The 24,096-nt window shown below is 39.9% G+C and overlaps 4 protein-coding genes across 7 annotated transcripts; 2 read left to right on the top strand and 2 right to left on the bottom strand.

The window, feature by feature from the left end:
• The first annotated feature begins 489 nt into the window (after positions 1 to 489).
• On the top strand, positions 490 to 2,077 carry LOC140779549 (RING-H2 finger protein ATL52-like). Its single transcript, XM_073124655.1, has one exon. It carries the CDS (start codon positions 612 to 614, stop codon positions 1,671 to 1,673), a length of 1,062 nt encoding a protein of 353 aa, XP_072980756.1. The 5' UTR covers positions 490 to 611; the 3' UTR covers positions 1,674 to 2,077.
• A 4,007-nt stretch (positions 2,078 to 6,084) lies between these two features.
• LOC140778747 (transcription factor bHLH94-like) lies at positions 6,085 to 7,662 on the bottom strand. Its single transcript, XM_073123599.1, has 4 exons — positions 7,593 to 7,662; positions 7,030 to 7,484; positions 6,492 to 6,893; positions 6,085 to 6,394 (listed from the first exon to the last, which is right to left on the bottom strand). Exons 1-4 carry the CDS (start codon positions 7,645 to 7,647, stop codon positions 6,299 to 6,301), a joined length of 1,008 nt encoding a protein of 335 aa, XP_072979700.1. The 5' UTR covers positions 7,648 to 7,662; the 3' UTR covers positions 6,085 to 6,298.
• Positions 7,663 to 10,402: 2,740 nt separating this feature from the next.
• LOC140777259 (E3 ubiquitin-protein ligase ATL31-like) lies at positions 10,403 to 22,139 on the top strand. 2 transcript variants are annotated; one of them, XR_012106989.1, is made up of 8 exons: positions 10,403 to 10,540; positions 11,176 to 11,287; positions 15,280 to 15,343; positions 16,812 to 16,983; positions 17,103 to 17,910; positions 18,164 to 18,522; positions 18,828 to 18,982; positions 19,252 to 19,697. XR_012106989.1 is itself a non-coding variant. In XM_073121249.1 (5 exons), the coding sequence occupies exon 5, from the start codon at positions 20,641 to 20,643 to the stop codon at positions 21,883 to 21,885; it is 1,245 nt and encodes a 414-aa protein (XP_072977350.1). In that variant the 5' UTR covers positions 18,382 to 18,522; positions 18,828 to 18,982; positions 19,066 to 19,154; positions 19,252 to 19,322; positions 20,238 to 20,640; the 3' UTR covers positions 21,886 to 22,139. The 2 variants fall into 2 exon arrangements, 1 of the variants encoding a protein (XP_072977350.1); XM_073121249.1 differs by lacking the exons at positions 10,403 to 10,540; positions 11,176 to 11,287; positions 15,280 to 15,343; positions 16,812 to 16,983; positions 17,103 to 17,910 and adding exons at positions 19,066 to 19,154; positions 20,238 to 22,139 and having other exon boundaries at positions 18,382 to 18,522; positions 19,252 to 19,322.
• LOC140777258 (uncharacterized) lies at positions 11,702 to 18,459 on the bottom strand. 3 transcript variants are annotated; one of them, XM_073121246.1, is made up of 9 exons: positions 18,327 to 18,459; positions 18,119 to 18,235; positions 17,127 to 17,353; positions 16,769 to 16,980; positions 16,587 to 16,689; positions 16,092 to 16,462; positions 14,398 to 14,896; positions 12,491 to 13,212; positions 11,702 to 12,403 (listed from the first exon to the last, which is right to left on the bottom strand). In XM_073121246.1, exons 1-9 carry the CDS (start codon positions 18,451 to 18,453, stop codon positions 12,067 to 12,069), a joined length of 2,715 nt encoding a protein of 904 aa, XP_072977347.1. In that variant the 5' UTR covers positions 18,454 to 18,459; the 3' UTR covers positions 11,702 to 12,066. The 3 variants fall into 3 exon arrangements, with proteins under 3 accessions (XP_072977347.1, XP_072977348.1, XP_072977346.1); XM_073121245.1 differs by having other exon boundaries at positions 11,703 to 13,212; XM_073121247.1 differs by lacking the exons at positions 18,119 to 18,235; positions 18,327 to 18,459 and adding an exon at positions 17,575 to 17,706 and having other exon boundaries at positions 11,702 to 13,212.
• Positions 22,140 to 24,096: the final 1,957 nt, after the last annotated feature.

Below are 24,096 nucleotides of genomic sequence, written 5' to 3'. Positions count from 1 at the left end.
AGAGTACTCTTATCCAACCTAAAATGCTAAAGAAAATCCTAAATAGTATTAATATTAACATATTTCAGGATGTTTTCTATATACATTTAGGAGAATAGAAGGATCTATTTGTAAATATAAAAAATACAGGATAGATAAAGAGGCATCCTGTTAAATACAAATTTCGAGAAAAAAATTTCCGGCAAGACTTCCGTAATCTAGCTCGAGAAGTTTCTTCCACGTGGCAGCACCACTTGTGGAGTGGTGCGCGGATTAAAGATAGAAGAGCTTGGCTGCCAAAGCAACCTCCCCCCGCGAAATGGTAAATGCTCAATTTAATCCTTGACTAAGTGATAAAGCCTTTAATTAGAAGCCAAAGGAAACATTTAATCAAAATGTCTTCCACCTGTTAATTCTAATGGGGAGCTTCTGAGTACATGGGGAATTTCCTATCAGGATTCGTAAGCAATACTATACCTAAAATACCCTCGCTTTAACACCCATTGACTTGAACCATTCCAAATACCAACGACTTGTCTTCCACCTTCTCCCCCGTCTCTCCCCCTCATGCGAAGAGTCCCGGCCTCCGCCTCTCTCCGACCCTCCGACCCGACCTGATCCCACCCCTTCCGATGGATCCCTACCATCGGATCCTTTCCGACTCCGGCTACAACGACGACGACACTCATCCTTCTCCTCCTCTTCCTCCTTTTCTTTCTCCTCCTCTACCTCCAGCATCCGACGCAGGCCACGGGTCCCAATCCCACGTCACGAACTACGTCCTCGTCGCCGCCTCCCTCCTCGCCGCCGCCTTCCTCCTCTCCTTCACCTTCTGCACCGTCCTGCGCCGTCGCCGTATCCGCCGGTCCCTCGTCTCCGCGTCCTTCGCGTCGACACAAGGAGCCGACGGTAGCGGCGGCGGTGGCGGCGCCTTTTTCGAGGACGACGGGGACGGCGGGATTCACCATGTGTGGTACATCAGGACTGTCGGGCTCGATGAGGCGACGATCGGGTCCATCGCCGTCACCGAGTACAAAGCCGGCGCTGGATTGCTCGGGGCCGCCGACTGCTCCGTCTGCCTCGGCGAGTTCCAGGACGGGGAGCTCGTGCGGCTGCTGCCCAAGTGTGGTCACGCCTTCCATATATCCTGCATCGATACTTGGCTAAGAAGCCACGTCAACTGCCCGCTTTGCCGCGCCCACATCGTCGAACCCGCCGGCGAAGCGCCGCCGTCCGATTCGTCCACGTTCATTGTCGGGAGCCCCATCAGGGAGTTGGGTTCCTCTCCCCCGTTAGCGTACTCCGAGACCGAAGGCCAAACTGGGATGCTGGGAGGAGAACAGAATACAGGAGCCGAGATTTCAATCGACCAATTTGGTTTGCCGGATTTGTCTGGGGGGAGCTCCGGGATGCGTGATTCAAGTGATCTTGGAGATGCTGGATTGCAGCCTGTTCGGAGATCAGTTTCGATGGATTCGCCATTCATGGTATTGGAAGAAAGAATCAATGAGAACGAGAAAGAACCCAATTCTCAGGAAGAAGAGAACTTCAATAACAAGGAGAAGCATGGGAATTCTTCGAAGGTGGCATCTACTCAATTGGGTCATCTGGACATCGAAAGATCTTTATCGGGCGGTAGGGCCTTCTTTTTCTCAAGGCATGGGCGAGCTAGGAGCTCAATTCTCCCATTGTGAAGGTGGACAAGGGCGAATACTTCAATCAATGTATGCGGAGTGGTCTTGGCAATTCAGGATTTGTCCATCTCCTTTTATACAGATAGATGTAACGGAATCAAAGGTGTTGGAGAAGAAGTTTCTCACACTCTTTATAGAAGCTAGGAGAGTTGAAATCATGGTAATAATAAGTTTATGCATTGTTCCTGTCTGTTTGTGATGCGTATACAACTGGACCAGCTGAAATGTGTGTTGGCATGCTTCAAGTTGGTCAGTGAAATGTAAGTTTCAGAAGAGACTTAGGTTTGCACAGTTCATATCTTTTCTTATGATTCTGGATGCTTGTTGATTAAGATCTATGAGTGTTCTAACATTAAAGAAGAAAATGTATGCTGCTGTAATCTTGAGATAATCTTCTGTCAAAATCTTTAATTGCCTATGATTGTGTAGCACTTTGCCGTTCTCCGGAAGATATATAAACATAAGCTCTCACAACTCTCCTCTTTCTTTGATTTAGTACATTGCTTTCTTCTGGTTGGCAGGTTGATAAATATTTATCCATATTGGTATCACAGTTTTTTAGTACCTTTTATAAAAGTTATTAAGTACCTGATGAAACTATTTCAGGTGACAGTGGATCTGTATCATAGATGGCATTAGGAAGCTAGTGTAGCAACCTCCTATTTACTTAGTTATCTGCATTTCTGGTTCTGTTACATCTCTTTGTGAGCATGTACATATTATTGTCAGATAGATTTTAGATTTTCTAAAATTTTATTTGATATCTTATACGCAATTAAATACTTTTCTTCCTCGAATCATCAATGAATTGCTTTAGGATTGACGCAACACTGATTACTTTTGCTGCAAATGTCTTAACTCATACGTAAATTTTTTGCAAATTACCATTTCAAATTATGTTCATGTTTTTGCCTAAACTTCTGGATATATAGTATCCTGTGTGATGGATTAATTTTCAAAGAATAACAGATCTACATATTCTTCGAACACATTCTTCATTCACAGCTTCCAGAATTGCATATTATTGTCTGTCTGTTCACTCCTGTCGAACATAAACTTGCTTATGAATTATCTTCTAATTCTAACTTTAAGGTCCTAATCATTACTGGTGGTCATATAAATGACAACTCATGTCATTCCAATTGTAGTACTCCTAACTTTGGTTGCTGCAGCTTGGCTTAATAAGGTAAACATTCCCTCAGCCTTATGCTTTGCTGAAGTTAGTTTATGTTTTTGGTTACATGTACGTTCATTCTGAAGTCTATTCATCGCTGTTTTTTCTTTTTCGCACGTCAGTAAATGTAGTGAAGAAGTTAATGCTATTAAAGTCTGTGTGGTCAACCAGGAAAATGGCAGAGGGTGCTGAATTTGTTGTATCCAACAGAACTTACATAAATGAAATTTTTGTCATCAATGTTAAATCTTCTAACACAATGAGAGATGAATTCCATAATTTATAAAGTCACACTCTTGCCATAGCCTGGTTGTTGAGGCATCATTACCATATTCCCTTCTGGTAATTTATGCTGCTGAAATAGTAATATAAGAAAATATGTAGAAATTCCATCATGAACTATGACATCACAGGGTATAGATTTGAGAAGCTTCATAATAAATTATCACTTTGGATGGCATAGATCCTGAGTAGTCCATTTGGTTGTGGTTATGCAAACTAGTAGATATGCAGGAATCCTGCCATTGAATATTATCACTTTAAGTTAATATCGTTGCATAGTTATCACATGCCTAATTTCTGAGCTGTAGATAACTAGAACTTCATGTGTACTCTGAAAAGAATATAGGTTCCAGTTAGTTCATGAAAGTTTTTAAAATGTTGTAACACCATAAATCACAAGCTCTGATTATAAATTGCTAGATAGTAAGTACTAGTCTTTAAAATGTCTATAACTTTATACTGGAACAGTGTAAGATCCTGAATACCTAATGCATGACAAATGATGTGCAGTCTGACATCACATTTGCCTGCTGTCTTCAATTCAGCTTCTGGCTAGCTAGGGTTGGGCTGAAGTTTGAAACATAGGGACAGATTGGGCCTGGAAAACCTCATGTATCTATGTATATATAAACTCCTTTCTAATGGAATTTAGTTCTTTCTAGATAGTTGTTTGCATGATCGTGACAATTTGTCTATCATCTTTTCCGAGACAAAATCTCCATGTCAGAGCCTACAATTCTTTCCTTTCTCATAGAGCTGTTGATCCCTGCTGAACCTCATTAACTTTAACTTCATTGGTTGAGCAAAAGTTAGGCCAAGTTAGAAAAGTGATAGTTGAAGAAAGATCAATGTTATTATCCCTGGACTTACTGAAAAATATTATTCTAATTGTGAACGTCAATTAATTGCATGCGTTATTGCCTTGTCGGTGCTCCCAGTTCTTGTCCACATATGATATCTTCACATTGTCTATCTCTGTTTTGTCCACCATACTTAAACGAAAGAGATGCTTGGATAGGCAATGTTGATTCTTTACTAACAGTAGCTTCAAGATCAAATTCAGTAAAGTCAAATGGTAGGGATATTGATAGATCCCATCGTGCATAGAAGGAAATGGCAGAGTTAACATTTTTTGGAGAGCAGGGTCAAAGACAACATAGCTGACATGTTCAACTACTACAACAACTAGTAATGGACCATAATATTCTTTAGCCGATTTCTTTGTTGTATCCTTTCCGTTGTTCGATAACAGCTGATATTTCCAATTAAGCTTGACTCTTGAACCATAAGATCTTGTTTGTTTCTTGTAACAATGTTCCCTTCTTTAGGCAATTATTTTTTTATTAAACAAAAGGAGATGGATTAATCCATAAGCATATTCAACTGTTTTCTAAAGTTCAATTGGACCATCTGCTTTCCCTTAATCTGCATGTTTACAGGCCACTGGAGGTACAGTGGCCACATTTTTCTTTACATGATCTACTTTACTATGGTCACAGTTTTCAACTTGCATACAGCTTGTGGTACTTGTTAGGATTCAAAATGAGGACGTATCTGTTATTATTATTATTATTATTATTATTATTATTATTACGTTATCATGCTTTCACCGTTCAGAATCTTGTATTATCTGATGGCCATAAGTGCAATAGAAAGGTTTGGTCCTCTGTACTCAACCTTAGGTTTCAGTCAAAGAATAACCTCTCTACTAATTGAGCAGAGATTTCGGAGGATGCAATAAAAAGAAAAGAATAGAAAACAAGGGTACTGCCAAAAGAATGATCGCAGAGGGGAAGAATTCATTCTTAAGTCTAGCATCAAGTCCAATGTCTGGTAGGTTTGATCCTGGAGATCTATCTGATGTAGCAGTTCTTGGCATCTTTCTCAAAGGAGATGTCTCGGAACACTCTGCAGGGATTCCTTTCTGATTGCATCCTGAACTGTCAAACCACTTGATTGACCTTTGAAGCCTATAAGCTGTTCAAGAAGAAGGATTCAGAGGCATCATCAATGTCATAGAAGGTAAGCAATAGAAAGTTAATCTTCACTTATTCTCACGAGTGCTAATAAGAAAATGCATTTGAGCTTTCAAGATCTCCATGCATTCTATTTGCTACTATTTGTATTCCCCTTAATGAGAAGTATCATACATTTCAACATCATTTTTCTTTAATCTATGTATAATCATGCATTCCTCATGTCAAAGACATGGTGTTAGCCTGTTAGGTTTAGCCAATGAAGTCCAAATCCCTCTCTGTGTTTTTTTTTTTTGGTTATTGCTTTTTCCTTTTTATATTCTCCAGGTTTAATAGGTCTAATTGACTACTTTCTTAATCCCTTAACTTTTATTAGGCAATCAATCATTAATCTTTTCAGTCTTCACCTATAGGTTTAAGACTGTGATTGCATAATTAACAACAGGAGTTAGGTTACAAGCTTGGTTTGCTAATTTAAAGGCGAATGCTGCCTTCTAATTGTCCATATGGGAGAGAAGAGAGTGAGAAGAAGTACATCGATGTCACTGTACAGTGGGCCTATGTTCTTATTAAAAAACAATTACTGCTTTATGAAAATGTGAAGCAAAAAGGAACAAACAAATAAATTTTAATGCTCTCTCTCTCTCTCTCTCTCTCTCTCCCCCTTTCGTTTTATTTAGTATATTGTTGTAAGATAGTACATTGGAAACATCCTCTAATATTTTATGAACCTCATGATAAGAGATCTATCATAGTAGTCCTTTCACCTTTTAATCATTCATGTTAAGATTGGAGAAGGACCAGCTTGAAAATGACCCACATTCGTAGAATTTTTTTTGTTCTTTTTCTTAATCAATTGTCTCTTTTCCAATATATAAGAAATTTATTAGTATTTACTTTTCCAATAACTTTTTCTGTGAGCCTTAATGATACAAAAAGATGTCCCCAAATTTTTTTACACAATCACTCCACAACCCACTTGGGCTCATAATTCCTTTATTTCGAGCACTACATATGGCCCATGTTACATCCTCCATAGGTTGTGATCAACATTTCTGTCATACAAATCTACAAAGGTTTGAGCACTCGTTATAGAGACTAGGACATTACTTGCACTCCAAACCATTTCAGCAAACACAAAGAAGAGAAAGTGCTTAGCATGCTGTAATTAGGATTACATGCAAACAATTAAATTATTTACAAGTAGGCTCTTCTCCAATCCTCCCAATCATTTGATACACTGCGGTTGCAATGTCATCCACCGACGAAAGGCGGCAATCATCTTCCACCTATATCGATTAAAAACCAAGAAAAATAAAAATATCACAATGCTTTTCAAATTACACTTCTTGCAGTTGGAAAAAACGATGAATTTTATAGTAGTACCTTGAGACTAAGAGAGTAGAGCACCATCTGTTCGACAGTGGTCACGTTTAGGTGGAGAGTGGTAAGCCGGAGATTCTGCAATCCTGCAACTATCTTTACAAGTTGCTTCGGTCGCCGCCTCGAAAGGACCTTGACATTGGCATGGCTCTCCACCACGGTCACCTCTACGTCGGCGGCGGCGGAGTACTTGTCCTCCGTGGCCGCTTCTTCTGTCATGGCGGTTGTCGCTGCATTCGCGCTCCGATTGGTGCATGAGGAGTACTGCGGAAAGGCGAAGAAGCCGGTGAAGGGGGCCGCGTCGGAGCGTTGCTTGAGTCTCTTCTGGGCCTCCAGGGACTGGAGCAACTGTTCGAGCTCCTTGACGAAGTTTATTGCTCCCCCGATTATAGATGCTTGGTCACCCTATGTACAGGAACTAATCATAAGCATCAAGATAAATGTGGAACAAAAAGGTGCTTCCTTTTTGCCAACTTGGAAACCAGGGGACTCAAACCATGAGCTAGAAGAAGAAGGAGAAAGATGGGTGTGAGTATCTGACCCTTTGGGCGTAGGAAGCCGGCATTAGAGAGCGGAGGACGGCGAGGTACTCGTTCATCTGTTTCCGGCGATTGCGCTCGACGGCAATGTGAGTCATCCTCTGGTTCTCCACTTCCTCCTTGTTCTTGGCGCTCTTGGTGCGCCGTCTCTTCCGCCTCCCAGCGACAGCCTCCTGGATGGCCTCCGGCGTGGGGGAATTCCCATCCCACTCCTCAAATTTTTGCACCATAGAGGAGCAAGAGGCGTCCCAATTCCAATCCACTCCATACTCCTTCCTCTTCGCACCTTGCTCACAACCCACCTCGCATTCTACCGCTACCTCCTTCTCCTCCTCTTCCAGAGCACCAAAGCCGAAGAACTCCTTCATGGTGAAACCAAATAGGTCTTGTGGGAATACCACTGCCTCAAGCGCCATCCTCCTCCTCCTCCTCCTCCTCCGTCTCTTGCCTCTTGCCTCTGCACCCACTCCAAAGCGAGCTTATATAAGAACAAGCACACAAAGACCCAATTTTGAGGGGTCTTAAAGGCAAAAGGCATTAGATAAAACAAAGACTAGCCTAATACCGCCACGTGAGGGGTAAAGGAGGGAAAGGGGGAGCAACAAGGAAGACGCGAACATGGTGGCGGGTTAGGTGGGTCGTTGTGTTTGCTAGTGTGAAAGGGACGATGGAGAGCGCGGGGCGATTCAAGAACATAGATAGATGTGAGTTGGGTTTAGATTCGTTTTGATTGGGGTGTGTCAGGGTCCAAACTTCTAAATAGTAGAGGAAAGAGAGTGAGGAGGATGGCTTGGATAAAAGCCTGACAAGGTCAGAGTGACACACTAGAGAGAGAAAGAGAGAGGGACCCAAGTGTTGGTTTGGACTTTTACGCACACACAGAGAGAGAGAGAGAGAGAGAGAGGACCCAAGTGTTGGTTTGGACTTTTACGCACACACAGAGAGAGAGAGAGAGAGAGAGAGAGAGAGAGAGAGAGAGAGAGAGAGAGAGAGAAGGGAAGAGAGCCATGTGAAGGGGGGAAGGCTGTGCTCAGCTTGGTGTTCATCACAAAGGGGACCCTTCTCCTTCGTTTCCACTGCAATCATCTGCCATAAAAGCTGAACTCCCTTTCCCTAGATTTCTGTCCACTCTCGGGTCATGCATATCCTTACACTTCCACTTCTTATATGATTTATTTGTTAAATTTTTTTTTTCCCCCTTCATGTTCCTTCCTACCAGCTGGCTAAAGCTTGAGAGATAAGAAAAGATTGGAAAGATTATATTGACAAACTTGCTCATACTAATTCCAACTTCCAAGCGGCTATGGGTGTAATTGCGTTGAGTTTTGTTCTAACTTTGGCTTCAAAATTAATTTTAAGAATGAGAGAAAGTATTAATTATTATTATTATTTTTAATTCGAATACATTTTAAGCTTAAATTGCTTGGAGTCTATTCAAGCTTAAGATTGAATCAAGCAAAGCCTATATTTTATAAAATCAAATCAAATGAATAGCTATGTTGCAGTGAACAGAATAATTCTTCGTGATTGGTGGTTAATGTAAGAATACGACGACAGTTACTTTTATAACCTTTCCTAATTATTAAGATCTATTAATGGACCGGGCTATCTTTGGATTTCCAATTTGACAGCTCAATTATTGTACGAGTTTTTTTTTAGTTTTATTAAGTACGTACAACAGAAATAATTGTCAATTCTCATGATCAAGAGATGACGTTAATTTCTTGCTCCCTGTGAGTCAAATCAATCTCCTGCAATTCTTTCGATTACTTCGTCTTTATTAGGCCAGGTCTATCTATATGCTTTCTAAGTGATTTCTCCATTAAAAGCTTAAACCATACTTAATTAAGATTTAAAGAAGCAATCTCGTTTATTCTATCATCGTAGCTACCTAGAAGTGCGTTTACAAAAATTCATTCAGACAGTGAGAGCACAACTGTTACGATTAATCAAATCACAAACTATTACATTAATTAAGCACCCGACCAATTTGTTTAATCCATCGAGATTCCATCTAGATATTAGACTGCTGCTAAATGACATCTAATACTGCCGTTAGCATGGTGGACCTCTCAATTATTCATCCAAATTGGTCGTTTAGCACTAGTATTAATAACCGGTTAATAGTATGACATATTTGTAACGTTTTGTCACAATCAAGTATAGGGAAGTGACTTTTGTTATATTCGGGCATAGCCGTAGCTTGTCTGGTTCTCAATGTGCAAGCTAACTTCTGCCACATCTTTGACCACACGGCCACATGCATGCATGCATTTGTTTCGAACAACATGTGGCCGTGCCAAATGCTAGTGTACTCTCTATATGTATGCATGCGCCAGACACGGATGAGACTAGTTAAATTTATATTGTGAGATTCGTTTCTAACGTACGCCAACAGTGCACCGTCTATCCAGAATTAAAATTATTTTTCAACCACGTTTAATGTTACTTTACAAGTTTTATCGCGAGAACTTTATATCCATGTCTCTTAAATATAGATTATATACATATATATTTATAATTTTGTATATTTAAAAAAATGTGCATAACCTTTTTATGCGTAACTTAATCTTATACAAAGTTTAATTAAAATTATTTAAATAAATATTTTGTTGTAAAATATATTTAAGAGTTTTATAAGTATCTTTATATTATCACATCATCATACTAAGATGGTGTACGATCAGCTTCCATGTGATATCACCTATTTATATATTAAAGTTGACACTATTTTATCTTATATCCAATAATTAAAGCTTGCATAGCTAATTGGGTTTTAATATGTACAAGTTCGAACCCTACTACTGCGACTTCCGGAGGCATTCTCTAGCCCGCAAGCTGTCGTACGACAATAAGAAAATAGGCTATCTGACATAAACAATTACGTAGATACCTAGAAATTTTAAAAGAAATTCCATAATGGGTTCATCATTATTCCGACAATGATTCCAATGTGGGGATGCGTTACCGATGACAAGTGGCTTCCTCGAAATGCGTGAAACTATGGCCTGAGCTCTATATTATATAAGATTCTTATGAAGCAAATCAATCATAAATCCATATATATAGGGACGGCCCAAACAAGGAAAGGGTACCTTTACCTCATTAGCCTCTCAAATTGGAGGTTATTTAACTCATCAATCAACAAAAAGTTCGTTGCCTTTTCTCACTTGAATCGACAAGCGATGGATGTATTGGATTTTGCTAGGACTAGCTAGCTAGGGTGTTGGAGAATCTGGTCGTGTTCGATGCCACTTGGCTTTAGAAAGAGTAAAATTAGATGGATTATTTTGTGATATAAGACTCATTTAGGCGCGTTTGGTTGCGTGGTTTATTTTATCTTTAATTTACTATCCCTAGATTTCACAATTCCATCTAAGATGGCCTGGATGACCCTCTTTAGCCCAAGCCCGAATATTTTGGGCCGAGACGGTAGTCCATAAATAGATCGGCGTCGGAGGAGGAAGCCATGGCGGCAAAGTCTTCGACTCGCAATGTGAGAAACACCACCGGGTACGAAACGAACGATCTCCTATTTTTTTTCTTTTCTTTTTTCTCAAGTTTGTTGATTGCATTAAGTTAGTGAAGGCACTCTGCTTTAGAGGTGTAACAAATCTGAAATCTTCGATCACCTTAATCCGTAGAGAAGCAATGCGGATGATCTCAAAAAAAAAAAAAAAAACCCTAGACCGGAACTCTTTACCGGGAGATAGTTTCTTAATCGCGTAGGAATTTAGTGATTACAACCTCGACCACAGGATTTAATCTAGCAATTTGACAATGTCACCTAGGAATTCCTTTTACCCGTATAATTATGGAGTGGAGGAATGGTGATGCGCTAACGCCAAGGATTCTATTTCGTTCTACACTTCGTACTGCTGGGATCTTGATGACATTGCTAGCTTGGGAAAAGAATGAGGAAGCACTATGCGAGTTTCTTGAGAGAATTTTTAATACCTCAAGAACGACTACTGTTCTTCTTGATGTTTAGTTTAAAATCAAAATTTTCACTTTACTTTACATATGCATCGAGATTTATTTGCATTTTTTAGTCTCATCTGTTCCGTGATGTTAAGAATTCTCATGCTGTGACATTTTTTAAGAGAAGTTGTCTTATCCATGTTAGCTCATTAACTTTTCAATTCCAGTATTAGATAATTTGGAAGCGCTCGGCAGCAGACCATGATGATGCTTCTTTTGTTTTGTCCTAATGGACAGAGAGTTTCAAATGGAATATTAAAGACAAATACCTTCTTCTTGGTAGGTAGATGGAGATATATTATCTTTTCTGATAATAATGATTAACTTTGTTAGTTTTTTTAGAATTTCTAGCTTGTTCTCTATGAAAAATCACTCTATCGTTCATGTATTTGTGTGGCTCATTGAGTGTGTTATCAGTTTTGAGGGTAGGTATCTCATAATAGAACTTATCCAACTAGCACAATTCTTGTTATTGCAGAAGGAATTTTGATACCTGTAGTAAAACAAGTAATGCTGCACTTGTTTCACAACCACATGACACCTGGATAAGTTCTAGTCACACATCTTAGTTTCATGCCCTGGTGTTTGCTTCAATATCTTGTTCCAGTCCATTTACTGCACTTTGGTACCTTCCTTCTCTACTCTGTATTTGAGTGTGCTCCTTAGACATGGATTATTGTTCAGAGCTATAGTGGTAATGAGAACCTTTTGTACATTGCTTTTTTATTGACATGATTGTGAATAAATGGACTTCATCATCTATGATAAAATATTAAGCAATTAGTGCTGCTAATGCAAAATATTGGCTGACATATCTTAATACAGATTCGCAAAATTAAGCAGAACACTGCATGTGAACATCTTGGAGATCCTGCAAATATCTTCTTATTAATTCTGGAACACTCATCTGTCATGGATCAAAATGAATTAGGAAATGGTCACTACATAACCATCTTGAAATCTTTAAAATGTCTGATAAAGAATCAGGAATGCCAAATTCTCAGAATTAGAGATGCATTTCATTCACGGCTTAACTGATGCAACAATGAATTTGTAGTTTAAAGCCACTGGCCATGGATTTGAATGTATGCCATTTTTACTACCTGTCCAAGTGAAAAATATCCGAGAAAAAGTACTACTAGGAAACCAAAATATGATAGTGGAAGCTTAATAAGTCCCATAACCTTGCCAACTGGAGTAAATGGCAATATAATTCCAATAGCTGAGACAATGATGGTTGAAAATATCACAGGCCATGATGCTAAATCCTGTATGAATGGCACTTTTCTTGTTCTAATCATGTGGATTATAAGAGTCTGCATAAGTAGGCCCTCAAGAAACCAAGCAGAATGGAAGAATTCAGAAGTGGAAACTTTGTTGGTTCCATAGTAAAACCTGACAAACAAAAAGGTGGCTATGTCAATGATCGAGCAAACTGGCCCATTCCATATCATGAAAACTGGCAATTCTTTGGAAGACCACCTTTGCGGGTTCCTTGCATAACCTTCCTCCATTTTATCCCAAGGGATTGCAATCTGGCCCAGGCTATATAGAAAGTTCTGGATAAGAAGCTGCCTGGGAGTGAGTGGCTCAAACTGTAAGAAAATAGTTGCAACAACTAGGGAGATAACACTGCTGATATTTGCCACCAAAGACATCTTTATGTACTTCATAGTGTTTCCATACGTGAGCCTTCCATGTTCAACCCCAGAAACAAGCACATTTAGGTCCTTCTCAAGTAGGATTATGTCTGAAAGGTTCTTAGCGACACTTGCTCCCGAGTCGACAGAAATCCCAACATCAGCAGCATCCAGCGCAAGGGAGTCATTGATACCATCACCCAAGTACCCGACAATATGGTTACCAACTTTCTGTAGTGACTGAACAACATGAAACTTCTGGATTGGCGTAAGGCGTGCCAGCACTGTCACTCTTTTGACAGTCTCATGGAACTCTGTGTGATCAAGAGCATCAAGATCTGGGCCAGTTGTCACATGAGTTGTTCTGATGCCAACCTCTTTGCAGACTTTAATTGCCAGTGGAAGTGAGTCACCCGTTAACACCTTTGCCTTCACTCCTCTTTCTGCTAGCTGCCTCAGGGCCTGCTTAGCTGAGTCCTTTGGTGGGTCAAATAAGGCGATGATGCCTATGAAAACCATGTCCGACTCAATTGTTCTGTAGTTAGTCACCACACTAGAAATTCTCTGGTATAACGGAACAGAAGGGAAGGTAACTTAATAATGCATACTCCAAGACAATTTAACAAATTGATTTTGATAGAATAGATAATTCAGTTTCCTGGTTTAGTGTAATACATAAACTTGGAAGGTGGAGTGTCAGCTTTGCTTAGAAGAATGCCATGTTTTTATTTTAACTTCTTGATGAATTTTACCAGGGATATATACATAGGATATGACATACTGATAAAAAAAAATTTCCTATACTATCAACAGATAAGACAACTCCAGGTACAGAGGATCTGTTATATGTAGTATAGAGATGGAGCCTTTGGGGGGTTTATCAATATATAATATACATATGCAAGAGGAGGTAGCATCCACTCAGATTTTAATCCCAATCTCTTCAATCTTTTACAAAAGATCGTCGGGCATTTTGGCATTTCTGTACATCATCTTAAACCTTTTTAGCCCTATCACTAAAACATGTTTCCTCAGCATCTTTTAACTTTCAATTAAGTCATAGGTCTTATCGTTCTTTTAATATATCACAAGTTTCTTTTTCTTAGTTATTTGATGTGGTCTTATGCTCATCATAGAGATTTTTCTTTTTCTCTCCATAGAATGATGATACTGCCTGTAGGTTGTAGCAGATGCTTAAACTTTCTTGCATGCGTTATGGTAAGCTACACGCTTGCAAAGTTGCAATATTGATGATCTTTTCCCTTGATTTTGAGAACATCAATGTTGTATAGGGTGTGGGGAAGAAGCAGCTTAATTGACTGGTGCTGAGCATTTGTCTTGTTGTAGTCCATAACAAGCAGGAAAGAAAACTTACTGTCATCTAGTTCATCTCTTAAGTCAAAAATAATGTTATACCTACGAGCTTAATTGCTATACCTACGAGCTACTTTTAATTGCTGCATTGGTAAGTCATTGTTTTTTTTCTGTATAAATGAAATGAACTACTGGAAATATTGATAACAAATAAAAGAGTGTACACTGTCTGATAGAATAAATAATGAATTAACGATCATTATCACATTTCCTTTGACTAATGTGTTACTGAATCTCTATCATACATAAGATTTGTCCTAAAATTTCAAAGAGAACTTACAATTTACAAAAAAAATTGAAGGATCAAACTTTATATTGAGTTAGAAATTTCATCTATCACTGTAGCTTAAAGCAGATGGAGATGTGGGAACGTACCGTTGTTATCCTTCTTATTGCTACTCCCAGGACCCGTAATCCATCATTACTCAATTTCTCATTCATCTGAAGGATTCTTTGTCTATCTTCTGAAGTGAGAGCTAGGTTTACACCATTTATGTGCTCAATTGAGGTACATAAACTTAAAATTTCTTCCATTGCCCCCTTTGTTATCACACATCTGGTGGTACCATTGGAATTTTTATCAGACATACCATTTATATCCGTTTCAATAATAAGAGACGTTCTTCTTCTTATAAAATCAAATGGAACCTCATCTATTTTTCTCCATTTGCTTGCCTGGAACCTATATCCATTTGTATAAACATATGCAAGAATTGCATCGTCAATTGGACCCTTGAGCTCTGTCTTGAAATATGAACTTAGGAATGCAAATCTTAGAACTTCTTCATTGGAAGATCCCCAACTGTCCAAGTGATGAACCACTATAACATGGTCTGTGGTGAGAGTTCCAGTCTTGTCAATGCACAAGATATCCCTATGAAATACGATATGATTGATCAATAATAACTTCTCCAAAAATGGTAAAAGGATTAATCTATTAGAATGCTTTGTCAATGCACAAGATATCTCTACGAAATAGAAGATAATTTATCAATACTAACTTTTCCAAAATGGAAAGAGGGCTAACTTATTAGAACACTACAAGAATAAGTCTATCTAAACTTATTCTCAGCAGTAACTGTAAAAATAGTTTATTTATCTGTTAGCTCTTTTTATGCTATTCTAATGATTTAAGGTACAGGGTTCAAAACTTGTAATGAATCTTACTAACAGCAAATGCTTTGCATTTTCTACAAATTAGCAAGAAAAGGAAACATATTGATGCATTAGCACTCATGCTGTGACATCTTGTTGCAGTTGGGTTTTGATTTATTTGGAAGAGCCAGTGCTTTCACAGTGACCAGAAAAGGCTATTTACATGGTAACACTGTTTTCAAACAATTATCTATTTAGTTTATTGACACTGAATCCGAAGCATTCAAATTATAGTTTCTCTTTCTTTTCTTTAATTAGCCCTTTAACATGTCTACCTGGAGATCTGCAGAGTGGAATATTCACTAATTTTCACCCCTATTCATATATTTGATTTGGATTTACCCAGGTAGATGCATCTTTTCACTGAACACTTTGTATTTGATGTTCCTTGTGAGAACATTACTACCTGGTGGTCATCAGTAATATTGGTTTATGGATTTAAGAATTAAGAATCATCTAAGTTCATTATGTCATTCTACACTTCAAAATGTAAATAAAGCTCATAGCAGTTTACTGTTATATGGTTCTTTTAACCATTAATTCATCAGGAAAGGCCTACCGACCAGATTATGTGTAGGGCATGTTGTTGATATACTTGCATAATCTGATAGCAGGTTTCTTTGATGTACTAGAAAGATCTTTATGGGAGTGGAAATAGATTGAGCTAAATGTTAGTTAGGTATCACTTGTGGATTAATCTTTTATACTCCAAGTCTCTAACTTCCGATGCACCATAGTCAGCAAAGAAATTTTAATAAGTATTGCATATCAATCTTGTACTAGTAAAATAGAAGTCCTAATGCATGTATTCAAAGAGAAACATTTACATATCTAGATGTATGATACTACTCACAATAATATCTTTATGTCTGGAATAAGCATATTTATTGGAAAGCGCTTTGTTTTAGACTCACATTGCTCCCATGTTCTGTATGGCTGAAATGCTCTTAACTATGCATCTACTTCTAGCCATGACTATGGCTCCTCTTGCAAGACTTGTGTTTACAATGAGAGGAAGCATCTGTGGAGTCAGTGCAACTGCGACAGAGATCCCAAATATTATACTCTCACTCAAGTTGTGAGATGCCCAGTAATCAGAGGAGATAATAACTGGGACTGCAACTATCATAATGCAAATTAGTGTGTAAGATACACACCGGACCCCTTTGTCAAAAGCATCTGCCCGTTTCTCTTCTCCTAATGTGGAAAATATGGTACTCATGTAAGTATTTGAACCTGTTGATATCACTAATCCAGTGCCACACCCAGATACCACACTAGTCCCCTGGAATTTAGTGTTCCTGATTAAATTCCTAATCAGATGCTGTATGTACTTTTAAATTAGCAAAGAAAAATGGAGGGTAGAAAAATCCATCTGGTATTAGACATTAAGTTGTATCCATGATTACCATAAAGCATATGTTCTTTAGCTCTAGCAAAGGAGTCTGAAGATCTTCTTTAACATCTGCTGTCTTTTCTGTTGTCCCTGACTCCCCTGTTAATGAAGACTGACTGTTCAAAATAAGGATCTTGTCATATGTTTTATAAGTGGCTTTAGAGTAGCAATAGTATGAGACGCAAATTATGCTACCTTACAACCAACTCTTTTGATGTTATTAGCCTTATGTCACCAGGGAAGAGATCCCCAGGGCTGAAATGGATGATGTCACCAGGAACTATATCTCTCTGATCAATTTGGACTACAAGTTCTGTCTGATAAACTCTTCCGGCGCATCTCTGTACTCTGACAGGTGACCTTAACAGTTCAGAGAGATGCATGGCTGCTCTTGAACTGTTATACTCCTGGTAAGAAAATAGCAGTTCTTCTGAGTTTGGCTATTAAGTGACCAGTATGTTGAGCTCTTAGGTTAACACTTTAACATGAAAAGGATATGAAGAAATGGAAGTCTGTATAATTTTTTCAGATGTCCAAGTTATAGATATACTACCTGATGGAATCTAATGCCCACACTGACCAGAACTAGTATGAGCATAATGCTTCCATTGGCATTATCATCTGCCAGGTATGATAGGGTGGCCATAACGACGAGAATGATATTAAAAAGATGCAACAAAGCCTTCCACAACAGCTGCCACCAACCGGGGAAAGCACGATAAGCAGGGATATTTCTTCCGCCTTCCTTCAATCTTCCTTCTGCTTCCTTGAAGCTCAACCCTGTTCATACATTTCACAAAATTACGCTCTCGCAGTGCTTGCTATATATCTGGTCTAACTTTTGTGGCAACTGGTAGATTTCTTTTATCTCAGTTTTAAGATCTTTATAATAGTTGGCTAAACAAAATTCAGAAGGTAGCTGGTTAGGGACTGGGAATAGAAATGATATATGATAGATGGTGATTAATGAGTATTGAATAAACTAAATATTAACCCCTTACGTATTTTCATAGCATTTTATGCATGCTCTCTGTTTCAAAACATTGTTCACAAAGACTTGAAGACCTGCCATACATTCGCCCTACCCAGAGTTCAGACTGAAGAGAGGATTGGTGGCTGGCCCTGTGCACAACGGAGGGGTCTTAGATTCTTTGTGACCCAGTTATATTGAGGGGAGAGCTGGCCCCACTACACTGGATTAGCTGGAAACTAGAGAAAAATGATGGAAACTACACTGGATTAGCTGGAAACTAGAGAAAAATGTTGGAAACTACACTGGATTAGCTGGACACTAGAGAAAAATGTTGGAAAGTGTTTAAATTCTACTGAGATTGAAGGTGAGTTGTACAAGTACAATTTTTTTGGTCTTATATCAGTAATTTGACAGTAAGATAATTTGACTAGTGGATAGACTACGGACATGCAAAAGATCAACAAATACAGAGCAGTTCTTTACTAAGCTTTTTGAGTGAACTACTAATTTGAGAAGAGTTGTATACTTTTGATTCTTTATATGTTAATGCAGAAATGCTTGTTTTTCAGTACCTCTCTCAGTGGACCTGACAAACTCAAAAATCATGCTCTTCTCAGCTTTGGCCAAGGCATATATCCATGAGTACACTTTTTCCTCTGCTTCGGACCGTTGTCCTGCATTATGCTTCTCTGCAGCACCAACAGAACCAAAAACCATCTCACATGCTGAAAGAGGAAGAAATGGAAGAAGATGACAAGAGCAATAAAGTTGTTCAATTACTTCTCCGAGTGAGCTTTTCTGCACAGCAAGAGATGAAAGCTCTCAAAATACTTTGTTTCATGGTGGGTTGATTTGAGTGGTGGTGCTTGCTCATAAGGTTCTCAGTGATAAAGTTGTTTGTGTTCATGATGGAGAACTGAACTGCGTGAAGGAAATGCTGCAGTGTGAGGACTGAGGATGTTGCCAGACATAGATGGTGAGTGACTTCTTTCTTCTCCATATCTTCTAACTAACATGTATCAGTAAGACTGTTAGGTGAAGTTGGAAATATTGTCTTAGATACAAATTACCCTCACAATTTGGACGTAGTGAGATACAGTGTCAAGTTTAAAAACCTCAGAATTCTACTGTTTTTTTCCAACTAATATTCTGTTCTCCAACTAATATTCTGGCGCATGCAACAGCTTGTGCAATTTGGTTTGGGTTCTGAGATATGTCATTTCATATTTGCTTTTTTTGTCGCAATCATCGGAAACTATTCTGTTGTATTTCCTCGCGCAGATGCTGTCCTGCTTGCACAGTTGCACGTTATTTATCCTCCTGCTCAGCGGATAGAATATATCGCAGAAACTTGTCAAGCTCACAAGCTCTATAGAGGAGTACAATTTACGGTGATTAACGAGTACATCCCCATCTTTATCCATGCTTCTCGGAGAGTAAGGATTCTTTGGACAATTTATATTCCTACTTCTATATGCAAAGGCTTTGAAGCCCTTATCACTTTACACCTAACTAACAGTGACCATCTACCAAAAAGAGTGATATCATTTATACTACCGATCAATCTAAGGATATTTGGCGTTGATTGTCCACCGAACTAAATTTATGGTAGACTTAGTAACCTCCTATTTTGACCAAGAAAAAGTAATATAATATTTGGATATCTATAAGTTCTAATTTGGAAGCATTCTCTTCTCGCCAACAGTTCTGGGTGCACATCAAAACCGTTGCTCGAGTGGAACGACTGACACTGCTAAGGAAAAGATCCGGATTCAGGTACAATACATCCCACGTTTTTCTGGTTTGGTCATTCCATTTAGGAGGCTGCACAACTTCTTGCTTCGTACCAACTTGCTCAAATTTTATTGGTATTAATTACTCGGTTATATTACAACGCCTGGTTGTTCTGCGAATAGAACGTTTTTCTTGTCCGGATTGTCTCTGTGATTGATTATTTGTAGCATTTTGTTGAGTAAGCTTATCCAGAAACTAGTGATCTACAAAAGGACTAGTGGACTCTAGGTATCCTCAACTCCATATCGAACCCCTCTGAAGTTTGATATTTTAGAGAAATCACTATCAAAACATGGTTTTCTTGCAAGATAAGTAGTTATTTATGACTTCGCTACAATAGGATCAGTATGTAACTTTTTTTTTTTCCTTTTCGTTTTTGTCTCAAATGATCGTTGCGTACTCCGTTCAGCAACACATGTCAACGTCCAGGCCCAGTGTGGAAGTGGTAAAGATAAAAGCTATGAGAGAATAAGGCTCTTTGTTCTTTCCACTAGGAAGGTTCGTTCCTATTTCCGTGATTTACGTTCGGTATGGGCCAAACCGGACAGCCCTTTCAGTTGAAGCGCTCCATTGATATATTCTTAAGACTCAATACACAAATGTTAAAAAACGAAAGAATAGGAAGATTGCGGCCGACCGTTTAAATGTTTGAAGTAAGCTACCGAATTCAACTCAACCCTGTCACAAAGAGTGAGTTAGACCATCCTTTTTTTCGAAGAGAGATTCTCTTAGACATGTAAAAATGTATGGTTGGCTTTTTATCCATTTTATTGTCGCTTTGTGATCAAAATGCTTGGAATTATCCTATGTTGGCCCCAATCCCATTATGAAAAGTGCATTCCCTCTAATTTTCTCATACTACATCTACGTTAGTGATCCATCTGCCACGTGGAACAGGAATTGGTGTTATTCCACGGAAGGTGGATGCCTCGACACCACCGGTCATTCCAAGGTAATCGCTTCTAGAAGAAGTCGCTCCTAGTTTCGATGGCATCTCTATGCAGCCACAGCTGCCGTCCTTGACCGGAGATTAATTTATCCATCAACGATAGCAAGGCGACTTCGCGCGTGCGAGATCGTCGACTCCACGCCCACAAAACCATCCCGAGGTAGAGCCGTAATAAGACGATAGTGACCGGACCTACCAGATTCCTGAACATGGACTGCTTGACTTCGCGCTATTAGCTTCACGGCCACGGCTTCTTTGGATGCCTTCCTTTATAATCACCTCCCTGCTCGACTTGCCAACACTTAGTTATTGCTTCATCTTTATTCCATAAGCATCTAGACAACCAACCCAATGGGGACGAATCCCCGCCGTGCGACCTATGATGGGGCTGTTCCTTTCCTCTTCCTCCTACTGCTTTTCCTGGCCACCGCCCCATGCGGCCATGCGCAGCCGCCGCCGCCGTCTGACAACACCAATGGCTACTTCGGCCCCACGAGCTTCAATCCGTCGATGGCCATCGTGATCGTCGTCCTCATCAGCGCCTTCTTCTTCCTCGGCTTCTTCTCCATCTACATCCGCCAGTGCGCCGGCGACCGCATCGGCGCCGGAACCGGCGGGAACGCAACGGGCGGGGCCGGTGCGCTCACTGCGCGGTCCCGGAGGCAGAGGGGGCTGGACCCCGCGGTGCTGGAGACGTTCCCGACGATGGAGTACTCAAAGGCGAAGGAGCTCAAGATTGGGAAGGGGGCGCTCGAGTGCGCGGTGTGTTTGAGCGAGTTCGAGGACGACGAGACCCTTCGCCTCCTTCCCAAGTGTTCTCACGTCTTCCATCCGGATTGCATTGATGCGTGGCTCGAATCCCACGTCACTTGCCCCGTTTGCCGATGCAACCTCGTGCCCGATCCCAACGCTGCTACCACGGTCGTCGAGACGGCGGAGGAGCCAACACCAGCGCCGCATGAGGTGTCGGAGGAAGAGAGACACGACGCTCCTCCGGCGACGGCTCCGGAACACGCGGTGGTGATCGACGTGGATAGGGAGGAGAGCGAAGAGGATAGGACGAGGAAAGATGAAGCTGTCGAGCTGGAGCGAATCGGGAGCTTAAGACGCGCTATGAGGTCTAAGTCTGGCCGGCGTCCGGGGCGATTCCCGAGGTCGCACTCGACCGGGCACTCTCTGTCGGCCGCGGTGGTCCGACCGGGGGAGAACCTCGACAGGTTCACCCTCCGCCTGCCGGAGCACGTGCGGAAGGAGATTGTCGCCGCCGGGAAGCTCAAGCGCACGACGAGCCTCCTCGCCTTCCCGACGGCCCGAGAAGGGAGCACGCGGTCGGGTTACCGCGGCGGCGGAGCTGCAGGGGAAGGGAGCAGCCGCGGCGGCCGGAGCATTCGTCTCGGGCGGTCGGACAGGTGGCCGTCTTTCCTGGCGCGGACGCTCTCGGCTAAGTTCCCGGCGTGGGCGACGGGGAGGAGAGGGGAAGGAGAAGGATTCACGAAGGGGAAGTTGGGATCCGTTAAGGGCCCGTTCGATTGCCTCGGCGGCGGCAGCTCGGCCGCGGAGGAGGACGAGTCGCCGATTGCCGCCCGGCGAGTTTGACCGGGTCGGGTTCGAGTCGTCTTTCGCATCCCTCGCTCAATTCGTAAAATATTGCAAATGTTCCGAACGGATCTGGGCGACGTGGCAATATGAAGGCCGTTGGGTGTAATGTACATAAGCCTCGTAAATCTTTTTCTTTTCTTTTTGTCCTCCTTTTCTTTTTTTTTGGAACTGTTCGTTCGCGAGGTAGTGACGAACGGATATTAATTTAATGGTGGTCCATGCAGGATTGGGTTTGATTCGTTCCAGTATAATACATTTGAGATTGATAAGACTAGTGGTTTCTTTTTCTTTAATATATGTAAGGTGTGATTCTTTGATCAAGGAAAGAGCATTGCTGTTTCACTTTAGTCTAATAAAATGATGGATGACGAGTAGACTATCCTAGTATTCTAATCGCGAAATAACCGTGTCCGCCTACTTAGCCAGCCAATAAGGATGGCTTCTATTAGATTATAAAATCTCTTTTAAGAGTTGTTGATAAGATAACTGCTTCTATCTTGGAATCACGCTTTTCCTCGAGTTCTAAAGTCAGTCTAAAGTCACGAATTCAGCATGAAGAGAATAAATAGTACAAGCGCACTCTTGAAGAAGCTCCCGGAAAAGTTGAAGTAACGTTAAGAGTCACAATAGATGTTAAAACAAAGTAGTAGAAAATGAAAGAAAGTCTTCGGTACCGGCTAAGCATTCAGTAACTGGAACAGAGGCCGAAACAAATGTATAAGTTAACGAGACATCGCGGAGCAGTTGACATTAGGTTTATGTTCAACTTTGCAGGTAATGGTTTTGTTCTTACATATCTAATGAGATTTAAAATAGTTGTTCGCCTAAATCTAAATCAAATTACTTCCGCTCCAGATGATAAACAAGTATCATGGATATTTAAGAAGTCAAGACACGATGTTAGACCTTAATCCATTGACTGAAATTACTAGTCTAAATTAACAATGGCAAATGTCATCCCTGATGTCATGAATAATATTATAAGAAATTCTCGTTCTCGGCAAATTCATGCCATGCCTAATACGGAAACATGTCAACTTTTTTATCCAACAATCAATGAAGTACTTACATGTAAAATTCATGGGGTTCTTTTCATAGTTATATTACTATATATTATATTCTCTATTTGGATAGGAAAGAAGAAAAATCCCTTCCTCTCTTCATTATATTATAGAGAGAGAGAGAGAGAGAGAGAGAGATAAGCGTTATGATTAGAAAATCTATTTTTTTAATAAGAGAAAATATTTCTCTTGCAAATTTTCTCTTGTTTCTTATTCTCTCGTATATCCTCCATTTAAATTATAATATATAATATTTAGTTGATGAAGCTAAATATATAATATAAGGGTATCTATTGTTGGTTTCACACTATGTTTAAATTAATCCGTTGTAACTAACGGTCAAGTCAAGGGTGATTAAATCAAATACGAATCATTTACAAATTCTGTTGACTTCGGCCGACCAATACCTTATACCTAAAGAAGACTATTAAAAATAATTTTCACTCGTAAGGTTTTATTTTAGGCTTTTTCTGAGAGAGATCCCGAGGAGAGTTAGTTAACAGCCGACTCACTAGGCTTTTCTAAGTTCGAGCCCACTTCCAATATAGCTTCCATCTTGGACCTAGCCCATTTTAAGTTTGGGTCCTCAATTTGACCCATTTGTTCTTGCTTTTCATAGATCAAAAGGTTAGTAGGCTTTCGTGGGGAAGTTAAACTCATAACTTTTATTGTGAGCTAATAGGACTCAACCCATTGGGCTAGAATGGTGACCAAATATGCCTAATTTGTTATAATGTTGTATTGGTTTATCTCGTTTGTGTTAAGAAGAACCTTAAATTGGTATATCTAGATGAATTAACGTGAGGTCTTTATCTCCCAAGAGATGGATTGTCTTATGCCTAGTTAATTGTGTTTTTTTTTTTCTTCTGAGGAAAGATCTATAATCAAATGGTTTCATTAATTTAAATCTTGGTATTTTGATTGTTGCCTTATATATAGATTGAGACGGAGAATAAGACGATGATCATTTGACATAATATCTAATCTTAACTATACTAGACATTACTATGAAGAAAAGGGAAGTATCAAGCCAAATAACACTGATAAAATACAGTAAAAAAATATGACCCAAACGGGTATAAATGCCTTAATTTATAATGCAACTTTATTGCAATCTGGTAGTTAAATTGCTTATGAGATGCCCCTG

The sequence above is a fragment of the Typha angustifolia genome, chromosome 15 (genome assembly GCF_048772165.1).
Source record: "Typha angustifolia cultivar Huaian chromosome 15, ASM4877216v1, whole genome shotgun sequence".
In the NCBI taxonomy this organism is placed as follows: Eukaryota; Viridiplantae; Streptophyta; class Magnoliopsida; order Poales; family Typhaceae; genus Typha; species Typha angustifolia.
Note: the sequence above shows the minus strand (reverse complement) of the source record. Positions and strands in the feature narration are given on the sequence as shown.

Bases quoted from the DNA above. Each gene is read 5' to 3' on its own strand.
- LOC140779549 (XM_073124655.1), top strand. From the start codon at position 612: ATGGATCCCTACCATCGGATCCTTTCCGACTCCGGCTACAACGACGAC.
- LOC140778747 (XM_073123599.1), bottom strand. From the start codon at position 7,647: ATGTTCGCGTCTTCCTTGTTGCTCCCCCTTTCCCTCCTTTACCCCTCA. The intron at 7,485-7,592 runs GTATTAGGCTAG...GAGTGGGTGCAG, and splicing joins CCTTTACCCCTCACGTGGCG to AGGCAAGAGGCAAGAGACGG. The intron at 6,894-7,029 runs GTCAGATACTCA...TCCTGTACATAG, and splicing joins CGGCTTCCTACGCCCAAAGG to GGTGACCAAGCATCTATAAT.
- LOC140777258 (XM_073121245.1), bottom strand. From the start codon at position 18,453: ATGAACACAAACAACTTTATCACTGAGAACCTTATGAGCAAGCACCAC. The intron at 16,981-17,126 runs GTAGTATATCTA...TTTTCTTACCAG, and splicing joins TGGGCATTAGATTCCATCAG to GAGTATAACAGTTCAAGAGC. The intron at 13,213-14,397 runs GTACGTTCCCAC...CCGTTATACCAG, and splicing joins CAATAAGAAGGATAACAACG to AGAATTTCTAGTGTGGTGAC.
- LOC140777259 (XM_073121249.1), top strand. From the start codon at position 20,641: ATGGGGACGAATCCCCGCCGTGCGACCTATGATGGGGCTGTTCCTTTC.